Genomic DNA, 19,819 nt, shown 5'->3' on the forward strand with positions numbered 1-19,819 from the left:
TGCAATCATGTTAGTAACACGTGTCATACTACAGAATCTTCAGTGTTTTGCTACATCACTGTCATAATAATTGCTTGACAAAACATTTACACAGCATAACTACATAGTAGGTAATCCAAATGTGTTGCTGATTGAGGATATCCATTCTTTGACAATCAGTAAGTAGAAAAATACTCTTACAAGAAATGCACAGGGATGATTTCAGTAAGACACGGTGTCACTTGTGGAAAATTTTAACATAACATCTTTTTTAGCCTTTAACTTAAAAGTTAAACTTCATTATCTCAAAAACCGATATCTAAATACATGTACCATTTATATGGTGAAGTGAGTTGGTACTCCTAACCCCTTATTCTTTAAGTTTTTTACCCTGCATGGTTATCTGGAGTCATTGGATATCTTGATGTTTAATCTTGGTCCAGTTGAAATTGAGAAAAAATGGTTTTACTGTACTTCTTGGGTTCATTTATTCAAATGTTTTACAAGGGGGGAAAAAGACACATATATTTAAATTTTTGTAACATGTTAAAATAATCTTTTACATGTACACTAGACAAAATTGCTAACGCTCCACTTATTATTCTTATTTGTGAATTGATCATTTTCCTGATTGGTACTAGTATATAAAATATGCCATCTTTTCCAAAACAGTTGAATTGACAATTGTCTTGGTGTCACGTAAAGACCCTTAAAGGACCTTCTTGTCCGAAAACTGATTTCCCGACATGCACTGTGCACCGTTTTTGCCAAGATATGAAGTTGGTGATTACCGATGGTGGTCCGTGACGTTGCGACGGGAGCAGCCTCCCACTTAAAAATCAAATGATATACTCTTATTGACTACCATGTCGCTTAGTAGTCATCCAGTGCCTTGGTGTCCTTACCAAATCCACCCAACTTCCAGTTGCCCCAATTCTGAGGAACAATCTTGAAGTTATTGTGTGGTGCTTACTTAATGCCGTTGATATCTGTTGTAAACATTTTTATGATCATTAATTCATTTTCAACAATTTTTCACCAGAGAAATGCATAATCTTTTAATTGTTTTCATTTTTCACGAATTTCTTCAAAGGGACCCCATGCAGACACCATACTGGCTGCCTTAGCACGCTCTTCTAGAGTCAAACGCCGCATACGGTGTAACTTTTTTCTGAGTTTTTAATTAGTACAAACATTAAGAACACAACCACAAAGAAAAAATTAGAAATTTATTCCACCAAAAAAGTATGGATTTGATTTTAATTTTTCTATGAAGTGGTTACGCTTCAGTAAACATTGTTGTTATTTATCAGTTAAAACATTTAAATGTCTCATTTTTTCTTAAATAACATAATTATATATCAAAAACATCATAAACAAGTTTTGAAAAGAAAAATGTTAATTTATTTAGGTGGTGCGTTAGCAATTTTGTCTAGTGTACATGTTTATTACACATATATTCAAGTAAATATTTTAATAAGAATTCATTAAAAATATTTGAATCCATTGAAGTTGATTGCAGTAGATATAATGTGAATTATGAGCCTAAGACACAACAAGCAAATTTAAAGAATAGTGGTCTCATTCTGTCATTTGTCAACTGAAAAAGTTTGATGATAATAGGCCTGAAACTGTTCAAAATATGCCTCTAAATCATTTTGAAAAAGAATGGCTGCAAAATTTAAAAAGTAGGTTACCATGAACTACTTTTGAGTCAACATGATACGAGGTCCTTAGATGCATCAACTGACAAGATTTGATGATCCTAGTCCTTATAGTAAGCAAAATATCAACATTTTAATAAATGTAATTTTTGGTCAACTTTGAAGTGACCTTGAGACCAAGCCCTTTGTCCCAGAGCAATTCCCTGTGCAAATTTTAATCTACAATATATCCTCATCCTTTTGTGAAAGTTTGGTGATAATCTGCCCAGTGGTTCTTGAGAAGACGATTTTTTAGCAACCAGTACTTTTGGTTTTATTTACCTAATTATCTCCCCTTGTTAAAGGGTCACAACCCTAAGTTTACTATAAACGGGAGCCCTTGAGCCATGGATACACTGTGACAAATTTGACAATAATTGGCCAAGGGGTTCTTGAGTTATGGCCCATATTCTAACAAGAGGCCCATGGGCCACAATGCTCACCTGAGTTACTTTGGCCCTGCTGTTCTTCACTAGACCCTCCCTCCCTTATTATACTTATTGCGGCCCCACCCTACCCCCGGGGGCCATGATTTGAAAAATTAGAATCTACACTATACCAGGATGATTCCACATATGTTTCATTTTTTCTGGCCCAGTGGTTCTTGAGAAGATTTTTGAAGATTTTGCCTATATATTTTAAACTTTGATTCCCTATTGTGGCCCCGCCCTACCCCCGGGGGCCATGATTTGAAGAATTTAGAATCTACACTATGCCAGGATGCTTCCAGATAAGATTCAGCTTTTCTGGCCCAGTGGTTCTTGAGAAGAAGATTTTTAAAGATTTTGCCAAAATATTTCAATGTAAAACTTTGATTCCCTATTGTGGCCCCGCCCTACCCCTGGGGGCCATGATTTGAAGAATTTAGAATCTACACTACCCCAGGATGCTTCCACATAACTTTCAGCTTTTCTGGCCCTGTGGTTCTTGAGAAGATTTTTTAATGACCCCACCCTATTTTTGTCTTCTCTTGATTATCTCCCCTTGTAAAGGGGGTTGGTCCTTCATTTTAACAAACTCCCCTTCACCCAAGGATGCTGTGTACCAACTTTGCTTAAATTTGGCTCAGTGGTTCTTGAGAAGAAGATGAAAATATGAAAAAATTACAGACGGACGGACAGACAGCTAGACAGACGACGGACAACTGGTGAAAAGCTCACTTAAGCTTTCAGCTCAGGTGAGCTAAAAAGTTTACGTACACCACACAAATGGCCATAGCATTAGCTCTTTGAGCCTTTGGCTCACAAGAGCTAAAAAGATAAAAAGAATTATGTATCTAAGAGTTGTCTATTTGTAATCAAAGCTATATTAAAATCAGACCAATTTCTTGAAATAACAAATTGCACTGTTGTAGTGCAAAAAAATTAATGATATTTTACATGTTGCTACAATATTCAAAGAGGGCATGTTGCAAAATTTTGTATTAAATTAGAAGGGTTATGACTGTTTCATCGCTAATTATAGATGATCAATGGGAAAACACAAAGTTGAGAATTGCAATGTCATTGAAAGTCTTGGAGAGCACCGAGCTTTTAAAAAATTATTTCTTCAGACAGGTCATTTTTCAAAGTGCACAGTAAATTTTCCTTAAATCAATGTGTCCGCAACCTTTTCTAACAATCCTCGTTCATGTACATGCCCTTAGCACTGAAGTCATTTGAAATATGCACATATGTTAACATTTGTTGTTGTATATGCCAAAATAGCAGTTCTCTCTAAATTTTTTTGTAAAAATATATATATTACAAGTTCTTAATGTATTAAGGCCTGATGTATCCATAATCCTAGATGGAAGGACTTTTATCCTTGTGAGACTGTTTAAATTTCACTATGCTGCTTATTCTTCGTCATCTCCAAACAGATGCTCTTCTGGCAAATATGGTCATGCTTGGTATCAAATTTCAGTTATCAGATGGCAGTCACACCTATCCAAAAGAAATTGAAATTTCTCATTTAAAATTAAAAAAAAACTTTACAACTTATAAATGATAAATAGCAATGTTAATTTCACTTGGACAGCTAAGTCGCACAGTCAGAGGCTTTAGTCAAATGAAAGTCGAGTACTCGTTGAAATTTAAATTAATTTTTCATGTCATTTTCCTTTTTGTCTTTAAGAGACTGCTAGCCTGTACAATATTTAAGCTACGTTATAACCATTATACAACAAATTATTGAATCATTAACATTTTCATAGTAATAAATATATGTATCAAATGTATTTGATTTCAAATATAATATTTACTGCCAGTGTTTTTTTTCAGTACTTTGGGACTGGGGGCTGGGGCCCTCAGAATTGGGAATTTCAGCATCAATTAGGCTAAATGGGGAATCTCCCAGAAAGCCCAATCAATTAAAAAGCATTGTCAAAAAGCTTTGTTTTTGTCTTTGTATTACTTTAACAAACAATTGTTATAACTAATCAAGACTATTCTTGGTATGGATTATCTAATTACTTGCATCAAGAACAATAGTGGTATGAATTATCTAATTATGAAGAAATCCAACTTGGCTGAGGTGGCAGAGGATAGTTTTTTTTAATGCCAAACATGTGCCGAGGGGGTACACATATACATGCGATCCATAAAAACATGTACATGGGGACAGTTTTCCAGGGCTAATTAATTACACTTCATATGCCCATGGCTCACAAATTATGTCAACAAATTACATGTAATCTGCCTAGTAGAGTGCACATGTACCAAAAATGCACCTGGGGTCTCCCCAAATTTTGGCTTGTTTTTCCAAGATTTGGGCCTCAGTCGCACCCATACAACCCATCCCCAGGCCCGAGCGAGCAGGATAAAACACCCAGTAGTCTGTAAATCAATGCATGCCCTAATGAAAATTCACCAATTGATATGGGGCCATTCATCTTCCCTCTGAGATACACACCTTCTTCTATGGCCTACAGCTTTTCAGCTGAATTTCCTCTGCAACTGACCACGTGTCTTAGGTTCGCATTTACAACTCTGTATATGGTAAGCGTCATAGTGACACCTACAAGTTGCACATCATTTTTTTCAGCAAGCACTTTGCGACACTGCAAATGTGTCCCATAATTATTCTAATCATTTTTCTACATAAAATATCACATCAAACAGGGGATATCTCAATTTTTTTAAGAAATTTGACCGGGTCTTTAGTACGAAACTATCCCCTGCCACCTTTAACTTTCCAAGTTTGCTTTTTAATTAAAATAACTTTCCATAATTAGAAAGTGCAATCAATTCTGAGTAAAAATATACTAAATATGTCTTATTTCAATGAAAAATAAAAAAGTTAGAGGCAAATAAGTGACCCCACCAATTGTCAGTCAACCACCTTAACCCCATATTCTTTGTGTTACTTCAAAAATGACCAACTCCTACAATCCAAAAGAATCTATTTCTTATCAAAACAGTGTTTAATGGTAACTTTGATCAATTTCAAATGCAGCTACATATAAAAAATTCAATAAGAATTGCATGCCTTCATGAAATGTACTCACATGAAACACATACTCTCCTATTTTTGATGTTTTGAGAAATCCCATTTTACCTCTTAACTGCTTGAATTTATACATCTATAGCTTGTTTGCAAAAAGAAAACCTAATCTATTTTTCAGGATATTTATTGTAATATACAAAAACCCCTCTTGCATCAAAGGTTCAAGAAGTGTCCTGAAAATTGCAGTTATCTACCCTACCCCTCCAACCATTACCTGATTCTATAGAAAATATACTGTGGAAATCTGATTTTACTGACTGTCCTTTTTCTGAGTATATTTCCATTCAATTTCCATGTATCTGAGTGATCAAATACATGCATTTGATTCCCCTGAATAATTAAAGTGATCATCCTGTCCTTACTTGGCATTTGTGAGTAAATTTCAGGTGTTTAGTAGAATCCAATAATTACATGAAAATGTACATATTTCTCATATTTTGTTCATTAAATATGCAAAAAGACCATCTGTTTTGTTATAATTTAAAGAAAAATATATAATCCAGGGCTAGACAAATAGCATTGCCCGACGCCCGAGACAATCAATTTTGTTTGGCGGGCAAGTTATTTGATAAGTGGTACCTGCCCGCGGACAAGTGCTTCTCCAGTTAACAAAAAATCAAATGTTGTTTGTTTTATCGCTGTTGAAATGTAATGAATCACAGTAGAGCACCTGTTTTTCGCTGCTGTTCATCACTACATCGAATACTCAGTCGGAACTCCTCTAGATTTTACCCATTTATGTGTAGTTAAAATACACACAGGACGTAAAACATCGCAGCTATCGATTCCATGTCAAAAAAGTTGAAGAGGATTTTAGACCTTTTTAGGTATTGCAAAAAATAATGTAAAAATTCATGCCGTGAGTACAAACGTGTTATACTGATATTAAAATTGGAGCTGTTGACTGGCGATCACTGAAAGTCACAATCGACATGCAGTGGTGGTTTTCATAATCAAATACTTTATAATATTCAAAAAAAAATTTTTTTTCTCTTTCAGTATTTTTGGGATGTTAAAGTAATACAGAGAAAAGTTTAAATTATGCACACTGCACAAGCTAAGAAATCTCCCTGGAACAAGACTTACCCCTAAATTTTTCCGTGCAAAAAATTAAGCTATTTTATTTCTAGTTTCGTCCCCATGTAGTGTACGTATCAGTTGAGAAATAATTTAATGTTTAACGATAATGCTTTAATTTTATGTTAATTAAGAAAAAAGTGGGACAAGCATATTTTTTGGTAGGACAAGTAATTTTACGATGGTAACCTGTCCGAGGGCAAGTACTGAAAAATTCTATTTGTCTACCCCTGTATAATCTATATGAAAATAATGAAAAGTTTAAGTTCTATCACATTATAGAAGACAAATGAGGGGGAAAATGATGGGGAGGGGGGTATTTTTTTTTTATGTAATTATCAATAGTAAGATGGGTCTAATTTGAAAAAAAAATAAAGCACAGCAATTCTTTGAATAAATGTGGTTCTGTGAACTGATATTTTTGCATACTGACTCATTCTTTTCTCAAAATAATGATATTTAGTGAAAATACATGTAAAAAAGAGTAAGTTTATAATTTGTAATTTCAGCGATATCGCAATAACTGAGCCCCTTTAATTTTAATTAATACTAAGTGATTGCATCAAAATTTGATAAAATATATGTGACAGTGCCCAAACTATTATTTTCAAACAAATAAATTTTTCTCAGACAAAAATTGCCTTACTCTGTTAAGGTTTGTTATGCTGATGCTTCAAACTCTTTGAAAATGTGTACTGGGAAAGGTTTACCCCCCTTGTGTTTAGGTCTCTCTACCTAAATGAATAAGAGTCAAATAAAAGAAATATGGTGAGTTTTGAAAATGGCATACATCAATAAATTTATTTAGAGAAGAATTAGACTAAATTACATATTTCTGAAAATTGGTGTTTTCTTGAAGGTGGCAGAGGATAGTTTTTTTAAATGCCAAACATGTGCTGAGGGGGTACACATATACATGCGATCCATAAAACATGTACATGGGGACAGTTTTCCAGGGGCTAATTAATTACACTTCATATGCCCATGGCTCACAAATTATGTCAACAAATTAGATGTAATTTGCCTAGTAGAGTGCACATGTACCAAAAATACACCTGGGGTCTCCCCAAATTTTGGCTTGTTTTTCCAAGATTTGGGCCTCAGTCGTACCCATACAACCCACCCCCAGGCCCGAGCGAGCAGGATAAAACACCCAGTAGTCTGTAAATCAATGCATGCCCTAATGAAAATTCACCAATTGATAGGGGGCCATTCACCTTCCCTCTGAGATACACACCTTCCTCTAAGGCCTACTGCTTTTCAGTGAATTTCCTCTGCAACTGACCATGTGTCTTAGGTTCGCATTTACAACTCTGTATATAAGCGTCATAGTGACACCTATATGTTGCACATCATTTATTTCAACAAGCAGTTAGCACTCTGCTACACTGCAAATGTGTCCCATAATTATTCTAATCATTTTTCTACATAAAATATCACATCAAACGGGATATCTCAATTCTTTAAGAAATTTGACCGGGTCTTTAGTACGAAACTATCCCCTGCCACCTGAACAACAAAACCTGCTTGAAAAACATGCAATAAACAAGTTAAATTTGATCACATATTTTGTAAGTTTTTCTTTGGGAAAACTTCCATTACATTTTGGGAAAATACAGGCATATTTTCAATTGGGACTGGGGCCGAAATTCGGCCCCAAGTCGGCTCTAAAAAAATCACTGACTGCACATTTTATCTATATACAGAACATCAAATGCTCGTATTTATCCTTTCTTTTCCTGCTGCTGTACATGTACCCGTTATAGATTTCTTACCTGAAGCCATTTGAATGTGCCTTGTCAGTGACCCGTGATTGTTAAACAATTAAAGTGTAACTCTTATAAAAACAAAATTTTAATTATGAGATTTTTTGCATTCAATCAATACAATTTAAAAATGATTGATATTAATATCAGAGAGAAACACCTTTGAATTATGCTCATAACCATTCCCCAATTTACATGTATTTATAAAGTTTTATTAATTCTTCATTAATTGGTAGTTGCATTATATGAGATCTAAGATCTTACGAAATTGCAGGTTGAAACGTTACAATTTGGATCCGACATCTTTTAAAGTATGCCAATGCATGTTTGTCGAACAACAAAATTCCTTTGAACAATTAACAAAGACTGGTTAAGCCTTTCCGAGTTTGAACACTGATACTTTAATAAATGAACTGAGCAGATCCAATTTTTTTTTTACATTGAATTTAAGAGTAGCAAATTTTAAACGAACAACCGACTTAACAAATTTTAGTTGATAGTCAATATGATTGAATGATAGTCGAGTACTCGAATATTCATTGACACCCCTAATGAAACCATCAAACAGAGTTCAAAGATACCGTCACATTTTCCGTGTATTATTTGTAAAAAGTACTCTATTAAATAGATGTTTACATGCAGTCAATTTTGAGGATGTAATTACAAAATATAATATAAATAGGGATTAATTAGGAGGTTTTTTTTCATGATTTCACAAAGGAAATGCACATAACTTATACATGTAAAAAATTTATTAGGGATGGCAATGGTCAACTGGGTAACCATCTAATCAGTCAGAAATATAGTAACCGGTTTAGTATGGGATGACGAGTTATGATTTTCATAACCGGTTAGTCGGTATTTTTTGTATAATATGTACTTTTTAAATAATATACCAGTATACATATTTTTTTTTTAAAAATTACCACTTAGATCATGTAGATAGCATGTGTAAAACTAGTCTCATTCAAGCAGATGCTCGACTGTCTCCATAAACTCCTGCTCATTGGAGTTTATGGAGACAGACAAGCATCTGCTTGAACGAGATTAGTTTAAAACTGAAAAGTTGCTATCGACGTATTAAATTATTCACAATATACAGCCACTGTGAAAACAAATCCCCATTATTTTGTCATTACAGTAAAACATGCTTATAAGTGCCAGGGACAAATAATTTTGATTCATTATAAATGTATTCATTTTTCAGTTTAGTTTTCAGTATGTTTTAAAACCACAGGGAATGAAAATCACTTCACTATACGCTTCAATTCCTTATTTAAGTCTGTTCGCAGTAAGCGTGTTTTACTGTATAACCCAAATACCACTCTAAGTTTACATACCCCAATCATAAAAAAATCTATTTTCTAATTTCAAGAACTAATTTTTTACTAAGGCCAAACAAAAAAATATGTGTGGTTCCGGTTACACTTCCAAAAAAATTAGGGTAAGTAGGTAGGGAATTTTTTTTTTTTTTTAACAAAATGATTTTCTTAATTTTTTCTAAATAATACCTATCACTGCTTTGCAAATTGCATTTAGATGTGGTGTGATAATATACTAGTCAATATTGGTAGGGGACACCTAAATGCCAGCTTGCTTTGGATTTAACACTATTAAACACTTGCACTACGTTTTGCAAGGAGGCCATCATTGCTGAAGCTAAAACTTAAACTGGAGCCATTGATGGAAATCGGGGAAAATTGCAGAAAAAATATGAAAATTGCCAAAAAAAGTTTAGGGTCGGGGGTATAAAATAGGGAAGGTCGGGTAACCGGAACCACACATATTTTTTTATTTGGCCTAAGCAATGTTTTACATGGTAATTAATCTAGTTCATTATCTGTAATGGTAGCCTAGTTGTAGGGCATTCATTTTGTAATCAGGAGGCCTGGGCTTGATTCTCATTTGCTGTGTCAAACCTAAGACATAAACATACAGGTAATGAAGGTTCCTTCACCAAGCGCCAAGCATTAGAATGAAAGTCAAAGGTTTTTCAGATGAGACCTTAAAAACCTCTCAGTAGATGTTGGGACAATAAAGAACCCTCACTGCTCAATGGGCCTTAGTGCCAAGTATTAAGGTCTATGTTTGAAGCCCTTCACCAGTATGTGGTAATGTCTCTATACAAGAGAAAAATTCTCAAGTAAGATGTAAAACAACATACAATCAATCAAAGTGTCAGTAAGAAGCTGATCCTTACATCGCAGGTTCGAATCCCACAGCTGGATGTGGAGATAGGTTCCTCGGATGAAACCGTATGAACCGAGGTTCTGTGTCACAGAAGGTGCTGGCACGAAAAAGATCCCTCACTTCCCAAAGGCCATAAGTGTCAAGTACAGGACTATATTTGCAGGCCTCCACCAGCAAGTGGTGGCATAATAATATGACTAAAAAAAATTTGAAGGGGCAATAAACAAAACACAAATCAATCCTGCCGTCTTATAACAGAAATAATTCAAACTTTTATGTATAAATATATTTCCAAATTTCTTTTGCAATTTAACTGAGTGACATTTTTGAGATTTTCCAATAATAATACACATTTACTTACTGGGTTCGAGGGCAACATGTGTTTTGTCGGACCCGAGAACCAAACTGTTTGCCTGAGGCCATTAGGCCGAAGGGAAACAGTTTGGTTCAAGGGGTCAGCAAATTGCATTTTACCCCGAGAACACGGTCAATAAATGTTTTGTTATATCTTTTACTTTCTTATTTTGTTTGACATACATGTATTTTGTAGTGGCTTCCGTGATGTAAATTTCCTTTACCAGCACTGAGGTAAAACTCTGTCAATTCCGTAACTTTCGAACACCAACAAATGCAAATGGGATTTAACTAATCCTGCGCATACTGTAATATGTAAGCAGTCCAATGATCTCATCGACAGGTTCAATATCTCACTTTGCAGTTCAACATAGATTTTTTTATGTTTGTTCATAAAACCTTGGAAATGTTAGACATTTTGAGTGTACACTGGTATAGATTTATATAAGAACAAATTTTTAAAGGTATAACAAATTATAATATTAATTAAGGCCCTAGTTATAACAGCTATTCATACTTGTTGAAGAATATATAACAATAATTATCATTTTTATACATGTAGTATGTTAGATAGTGCATTGTTGAATTTTTGCATTTTTTTGTTTCAATAAAAAAATAAGTCTTGGTGAAATTACATGCTCTCATGCATTTAAGGTAAAGCAATGGGGATTTGACAATGTCATGTCAGGGCTAACAGACAGAGACTGAACCATAAAATAGATAACATACATCAGTGTTTGTGCGTTCATTTCTACATTTGCTGGCATATACATGTAAACATCAGTGCTGTAAGCAGCTGTTAAATTTTAGATAAGAAAAATTCTAACCTTCACTTCTATGGTCCACACCAATCATATATTACAATGTCACCGTGAACTCTTTCATCACTCGCTACATTTATCACAGAAAACTCCGACACAAGACTGTTCATCGCTGTTAATGTGATCGTCAGAATTTCCTCGTAAACAATTTGCGCAAGAATATATATATCCCTTTAAAACTAATGCTCCCTGTACGCAACCAAGGATTTTATGTGCTTCGTAGATGTGGATTAAACGTGCATGTCTACATACGGCCGTACGTTAAGAAAATGTACAACTGTCAACTTCACATATTTTCTTCTCATTTTCTGTCTGTAATTCCGACTTGCATGGCTACTTCCGGGGACGTACTAAAGACTTGATATACTAAAGAACCTGATATTCGACCTGATGATTTTTCAAAAAATAAAATAATCAGATTGAGTGTTATACATGATTTATTTTTAAAAATTATTGATTATGAAGCATTATGCTATACTAAACTACACTTTTTTTAAAAATATTTGCCAACAAAGCATCAGATCAAATCACGTTTTTCGTATATCGGGTCTTTAGTGTCTTCTTCCCACAATGCCGCTCGTGATTGTTTACATCCAGGTTACAAACAAGAGGCCCCGATTAAGACTCTTTCTATACGGATGCATTTGTAAATGTTGATTTACCTTTACTTGTGTAAATAACTTGCATTTATAAACGATTTAAATAACAGAAAACAGAGAAATCGAATCAAAACAATTTATTTAAAACACAACAACTATCTAAAACCGTACAAGCATGTGTTACGATGCCCTAAAAGGCGTGGATGGTTTGTAGACAACTTGTTCCTGTACGATTCTCGAATAATTATTATATAAAATAGAATAAAATATAGCACGGAGCTTGTTTCTCTTTATACCACATGACAAGATTTAATATGTTAGAAATTATGTCATTCAAACTTTTTCATAATATTTTAATATTTTTAGCTATCCAAAAAATACTTTTATGACCTGCTGTCCCCTGAATATAGGGGCCAGCCCCTTTTTCTTGATGTTATCTGAAAGCTCTCGTAATTACACACAACTTTTATTCTATACGTCTTACCAAATTTTTATCAGTTTAAAAGGTATTAAACAAAAAGCAGCAAAATTTCATGGAAAAATAATCCTTAAAACTTGCCGTCACATAGCTTTCGAACTTAAAAAAATTAGCCTACAATTTTAATGTTCTGCGCATCTGCAATGTATTAGTTACAAGTTCTCCAGTTTTCATGCAAATATCTTGTGTCGTTATTGAGAATTCTACTGGACAAGAGACCCTCCAAATATCGATTAAAGGGCAATAACTCATGAACGGGGGTATATATCAAAAAATTGAAAAAACCGTTTTTAGGCAATAATACATTGTATCTACCCTGAAAGTTTCATAGCAATCGGACAAAAGGTCTCCGAGAAATCGCCTGCTGAAAATCGGCGGGAAAAAAAAAATAAAATAATAATAAGAAACAGTAGAATAACAGTAGGGTCTTCCGAAGGAAGCTCGGAAGACCCTAACTAGATGCGTTTCTTGTTGCTAGGGCAACAAGTGGTCTTCCGACCGAACTTTTCTCCAGATCGCTGTGCTACCTCACTTCATTTAATACTTTATTGAAGGTATTTTTTGTTTGCGTTTATGTAACACAGTCTTTCAACATAGATCATGATTATTAAAGGATTTCTGTAGAATCTCTGTTAAAAAAGCTTTAAAAAATAAGCAAAAACTATCTTACATGTCTTCACAGAGAAAAATATCATTTACAACTGAAAAAAGAGAGAAACAATCTCCCGCCCCAGCAGGATTCGAACCCGCAACAATACAAGAAAGTTTGGATCGGTCATATCTTAGCAATAAATGCGGTCATATGAAAGATATGGAGATAACGAACAGTATTCAAGCTCAAAAGTCCATTAAACAATACAAAATAGGAGCAGAGCAAACACGGACCTCCAAACATCAGAGGTGGGATCAGGTGCCATGGAGGAGTGAGCATCCGCCGTGTGCTCCTTGTCATGATCGGGAAATCACGGAAAAATCCGTCGACAATTCAGTGTGTAAATAATGGCCTAACAATTAGTATGAAAAACATCAGTCAGCATTTGACTCAATGATAAATTGTATTTGCTGACAAGGTCATTGTATCGACCATAGAACTTACGAAATGATGACTTTAAAACGAGACAGCTGATATTCTTGTTTCATCAACTTATTTGTCAATAATTTACCTTGTTTTAGAAATTGTACATACGTAGAGCATGCTCTTGCGTATCGAATCAACTGAGAGATAAATAACCCGTATGCAGGTGATGAAGGTATATTGCTGCATAAGTAAGGGAAGTTGACGATTGAAAAGTTAAAGTCATCACGTTTATCATAAAGCTTGGTTGTTAGATTACCATTAACATCTTTTTCAAGTAAAATATCCAAATATGAAACAGAGATGTCAGACTCTGTGGTATCTTTTATCTCAAGTTCACCAGGATATATCGTATCGACATAAGAATGGAAATAGTCATTGTTAATTGACAATGCGTCGTCGATATATCTAAATGTCGAGTTGAAGACCACAGCAAGTGTTTTCTTCTTTTCATGTACAAGATTTTGGACAAATTCTACTTCATATGAATACAAAAAAAGGTCTGCTAATAACGGGGCGCAATTGGTACCCATGGGAATTCCAATAGATTTTTGGAAGACCTGGTCTCCAAAAACCACATAGATATTGTCAATCAGAAACTCAAGCATCTTTTTAATGTCAACTTCAGAGTACTTGTGTGTACAATCAGAATGTTTTTTAACAAAATAATTTTGCAAATGACCAATGACAAGGTAAGTATATTTACGAGTTCCATTTTTAATGAAAAAGCAGCTGTCAATGATATCAAAAAGCCTGGACTTTAATTTATCGTGGGGAATGGTTGTGTATAAAGTTGAAAAGTCGTTAAGTAAGTTTTAAAGCTGATTTTGGTAAAATCTTGTGATTTCAAATTTTCCAAAAGTTCCTTGGAATTTTTAAGTATCCACATCTGATTTACACCACTTCTCGAATATATTGTTGCACAGTACTCTTGAAGTTTCTCCTTCACCACTGTTAATATCTTAGTTAGGAGTAAAGATAGAGGCTTGGTTGAACATATACTGGAACCCGCTATGTATCTTTGTTTGTAAGGATTTTTATGAAGTTTCGGAATCCAATATAAATATGGTAATTCGAATTCATTTTGGTTGTTTGGAATATTAAAAATATTCAAAACTGACATATGATTTTGAAGAAGTTCTTCCTTAGAAAGGGAACTATGAGTATAAGTTGGATTACCACTTGTAGAATTAAATTCAAGTTCCTCTAAAATACATTTAATATAATGAGTCTTACAAACAAAGACAATGTTGTTACCTGCTTTGTCAGCAGGGACCAGTACGTACTGATCATGTAATCTATCTTTGTATTACATATCTTTGCAACAAATGCATCAATCAAAATGATAAAAACATACATGTACTTAGAACTCTTAGAAGACTCTCTATTAACCCTGTAAATCCCAGAGAAAAATATTGAAAAACAAAAAAGTTACAAATTTAACATTTTTTAATTCACTTCCGCTTGCGACCGGAAGTACGAACGACGGAAAATAATGGTCGATCAACATATCTACATTTGATGCTCTATCACCTCAGCAAGTTTCATATTCATATCTTATCATATATATCGAAAGACCTTAATAATAACAAGTAAACTAATTGTTCAGAGAACAATTAGAGACCTTTCCACCTTTTTAAGTGTTTTTGTGTCGTTTAGGCCGAAAAAAAAGAAAAATGCCAAAAAAGCAAAAAAAAAAAAAAAAAAAAAAAATCCTCCTCCAGCTGGGATCGAACTCAAAACCTTTGGTTTGAAAGGCAGGTGCTCTAACCACTGCTCTACACATTCCGATAAAATTGAGTAAGTTAATTGTTTAAGACTATAGAATAAATACAAGGGTATTTTTAGAATCGGTAGGGGAAGAAAGAAGTTCCGTAAAAGGAAATAGTTCCTGTACTTGCAAGCAGTATATAAAATAACAAGGGACGGGTGTGCGTGAGAAAACGTTAACACTGTTCCCTAATGAAAATGTATTAATGGACTGTAGCCCAATTCATCGATATTGTGAGCATGCTGAATTTTTTGAAAATAGCTTAGTTGTAAGCTTAAAAGATCGGGTTCGGATTTTAACATTTCTAACTGAATATCCTGAAATAAATATGAAACATTTAAATAAGCATTTCTTTGGGTTAAATTAAATATGTGTAGCACAAATTAAACTCCCAACATGCATTTTTAGAAGGGAAACACGACAATGAAAGCGAGAACTGTTTTTAATATACCGAAAATCGCTATTTCTGGAAACTGATTAATTCTAAATAAAAATCAAATAAATTCCAAATGTAAAAGAAAGAGAGAATGCTTGGTATTAAAATGTCGTATCATATCAGGAAAATCGAATGCTACTAACGACATCTGAGGAAATAGCCGATGAAAGGTTTAGATCATTTCTTCGTTTACCTGCACTTTAATTTCAAACACAACAGAACTTGTAGTTCTTGCCGTGAAACTTCATGACTTCTATAAACTTATAAGACTCACCGTAAAACTCTCAAGAAAGTTTCTCTGAGGTCTATACTACATATGTACCAAATATGTTGTCGATCCGAGGTCTGGTTTGAATTTTACAGAAATATTCTACGTTGTTGTTGATGTGATTTTTTTTTAAGAAGGGGGGGGGGGAATGAATTATTTATTTTATGCCTCTTTTAAACTAAGAATTGTAACTACTTTCACATCTTTAAGCCTGATTGTGACCTTTGGGTCAAGATCAAAGGTCAAGGTCATTTAAAAAAAAAAACAAAACAAAAAACAAAACAAAACAAAACAAGGAAATCTTTACTTTCTATGTTTTTACCTGATACTGGAGCTGGATGCATGTCCTTACTTTTCATTTGACCCAATGTCAAGGCCAAAGGTCAAGGTCAAAGTTCAAGGTCATTTGGTGAATTGCTATATTTTACACATATATAAGGAATTTCTTATGTTTTTAAATGACTTTGACCTTGACGTATATTTCAAGGTCAAAGTCAAACATGCCGATGCAGTTGGTCCCATGTCTCTAGGATACACCGTTTTAAAAAAAAGTTCATTAAATGTAAGCAGCATAAACTTTTAGGGGTAGTAACTCATACAAGGGACCAAAGAATGCTTTTGCAATGATAGAATGAAGAGAGTATTAAATGAGTCGAAGACACTGCTGCTGAAGGCTTGGAATCTCTACGTTTTACGGTTTCGGAGGAGTAGCGATAACAAGGTTTTATTGCAAAAGGGGTGACAACTTTTGAATGGGTCAAGCTTTGGGAACAAGAATGAAATCCTTAAAATAGTTTTAGAAGGGCATATTATAGATGCAAAGATATTCAGTATATGTCGAAAGGTTTTCTACAGAATCTCTGACAAAAAAAGCTTTTAAAAATCAGCAAAAACTACCATACATGTTTTTAAAGAGAGAGAAGTCATTAGCAACTGAAAAAAAGAGAAAAACAAAGAAAAAAAAATTAACTACCTCCAGCAGGATTCGAACCCCAGACAGTGGGACAAAGTTTAGATCGGTCATATCTTTGCAATAAATGCACGCATCAAAATATTGAATACATATTTAGAATTCTTGTAAAACACTCTATAAACCTTGTAAATCCTAAAGAAAAATATTGAAAAACAAAAAAGTTGAAAAATTGAACTTTTTGAATTCACTTCCGTTTGCGACCGGAAGTGCCGACGACGAAAAATAAAGGTCGTTCCCCATATTGGAATTTGATGTTCTATTTATTCATTGAGTTTCAATTTCATATCTTTAGCCGTTGTCGAGAAAAATTCTGGACAAAATGCCATTTGAAAAATACAAATTTCCCCAAAAATCGCGAACAGAAGTGAATTTTGAAAAAATGAAAAACACGTCTGGAGATATTTACATGATGCATCTTCCGCGAAAAAATCTCTGAAATCTGCTCACTCACAGCTGAGATATCGCCATAACTATGAAAAAAAGAATAATAATAATAATAATAATAGAAAACAGACGGAAAACAATAAGGTCTTCCGAAGGAAGTCGGAAGACCTTAATAATAATAATAATAATAATAAGAAACAGAGTAAAAACAATATGTTCCCAAACTTCGTTTGGGGAACATAATTAAGAGTTTGTAAGAGAAAACCAAATTAATCTTTGATGAAATTTTGTGTATGCTATCTTTGGAGTTGATACAGGGTGTCCCAAAATATGTGATACCATTTGAAATACCTGCAACAAACGCATCCATTGGCCAAATTCCTTGATATATTTCTCAAAAAATATTTGAGTAAGTACAATTTTTTAGCAACAAAATATTCCCCAAAAAATCTCACGCTTATGAAATTGCAATGTAACAAATTTATATCAAACTTTTGCTAAAAACTGCAATTTCAAACAAAATGGATTATCAAAAGAGCCAGCTACACTCATTTTTAAACTGTAATCATTAATCCTAGTCTTAGGTTACTGTTGCTAAACCTAAACCAGAATCCTTAACATATATAAAAGGTTTACCTCTGATGAAAATCCAGAAGTTAACACCGAGACAGGCAGTGTTGTCTCAAGTTAAGGAATTTTGTGGAATGTCTAGACATTATCATTACACAGATAGAACGTCATTTAGAGGACATCACTTAAAAACCATAGCATTTTTCAAAGTGAACTCATTTTGTTGTTTTCTTTTTAATGGCTGTCAAATTATGTGAATAAAATTGGACAGTATATGCAATGCTTACAATGCATTTGTTGTAATTCAATATTCATTACATAAGGTTTTACAGAATCTTGAAATGGTATCATATATTCTGAGACACCCTGCCATGACCTTTGACCTATAAATTAGTTGTTGATGCCATTTAATCATGTAATGAGTTTGGTGATATAATGATTGTGAAATTTTGCAATTCTTTCATATTTTATTATATATTTTCATATTTATACCACTAAGTTATAATGTAGTGTTTTAGTTTGTAGAATTGATTTTATATAAAGGCTATAAAAGCATTGTCTGTGAATATACACATATTATTCCAGGTTGTCTGTGGACAAGATCACTCTTTTTTCTTGACCAGCAGTGGACAGGTGTACAGCTGTGGTCTGGGAGCTGATGGTCAAACAGGTATATATGGTAACATTTACCTATACATCTGGAGTTAGTCAGGGTCTGCAGTTTCCTCCTTGTTTGTCTTGTTTAAATGTTTTTTTCATCATGATATCCACACCAACTGCTATAAATTAATGTTCATGAATTAGGACACTTAAAATTTAATTACCACATTCTTCTGTGTCAATTGATTAGCATGATCATAATTTTTTGCATATATAACTAAGTTTCTTAATATATTTATTTTAAACATACAATTTATTTAGCATTTTCTTTAATTATGAGTGTTGAGATGCTAAAATATGATTATTAGTTTATTACCATTATATTAAGTCTTTTTACTGTAGTTTTACTTGTAGTTAAAAATTAAGGCTTAATTTTGAAAAAAATACATGTAGTTTTTGTATAAGTATACAAAATGCAGGAAACTGAGTTTATTATCATTTATTTGCATATTAGCATGCTGTGAGTGAGTTTTTACTCTGCCTAACTCATGCCGCCATACTTAAATTGGGGACAAAAATATTGTAAATGACTTTCTCTGACAGGTTTAGAACATTACCACTGTGAATGGAGACCATCTTTGGTTGGTGGAGACATAGATGGAGAGAAGATAGTACAGTTGTCTAGTAAGGCGGACTGTGTGCTGGCGGTGTCTGAACGAGGCGATCTGTTTGGGTGGGGGAACTCGGAGTACGGACAGTTGTCAATGATTACCGAGGAGACACAGGTGTCTGTGCCCAGACATATCCCCCTCCACCATTCTGTCACCAAGGCAGCAGCAGCGGGGTCAAAGTGTGCCGTGTTAACAGGTAAATCTACACATACCCTGAATCATGCTAAATTTTTAAAGAGTTTTTTAAAAGAAATAAATCGTTAAAAATTTCCTTTTCAAGAAGAATAGCACAAAAATACAGTATCAGGGCAATTTTTGCATAATTGTGTACGTTGTCATGTCAGCTAATCAAAAATTTTGTTCCTTTTTGGACATCCAAGTGACTCAGGACCTGATATTACCTTAATTATTTGTCCTTTGTGAGTTAATTGTGCCTCATTCAGCAGTTCTAAACTTCAGAACATTTTCAGGACCCCTAAAATAGTTTTGATAATTAAATTTTGCAAAAAAGAATTTCACTGGGAAAAGGAACAAAAATTATAAATTTCGTATGTCTATGCCCTTTGCCTAAGAAGTGAGGGGCCAAAACCAACAAATTTAATATATTCTTTGAAAATC

The 19,819-nt window shown here is 33.9% G+C and overlaps 1 protein-coding gene across 1 annotated transcript in view; it reads left to right on the forward strand.

Moving 5' to 3' along the window:
• The window catches only part of LOC133186867 (RCC1-like G exchanging factor-like protein), a 55,197-nt gene that overhangs the window by 30,853 nt on the left and 4,525 nt on the right, over nucleotides 1-19,819 (forward strand). The window contains exons 8-9 of the mRNA XM_061322239.1: nucleotides 18,516-18,600; nucleotides 19,134-19,397. Of these exons, the coding sequence (XP_061178223.1) occupies nucleotides 18,516-18,600; nucleotides 19,134-19,397 (349 nt within the window). The remainder of the gene's footprint in view (nucleotides 1-18,515; nucleotides 18,601-19,133; nucleotides 19,398-19,819) is intronic.

This window comes from Saccostrea echinata, unplaced genomic scaffold (genome assembly GCF_033153115.1).
Source record: "Saccostrea echinata isolate AGI-Se365-2 ecotype Australia unplaced genomic scaffold, CSIRO_AGI_Sech_v1 ptg000014l, whole genome shotgun sequence".
Lineage (NCBI taxonomy): Eukaryota > Metazoa > Mollusca > Bivalvia > Ostreida > Ostreidae > Saccostrea > Saccostrea echinata.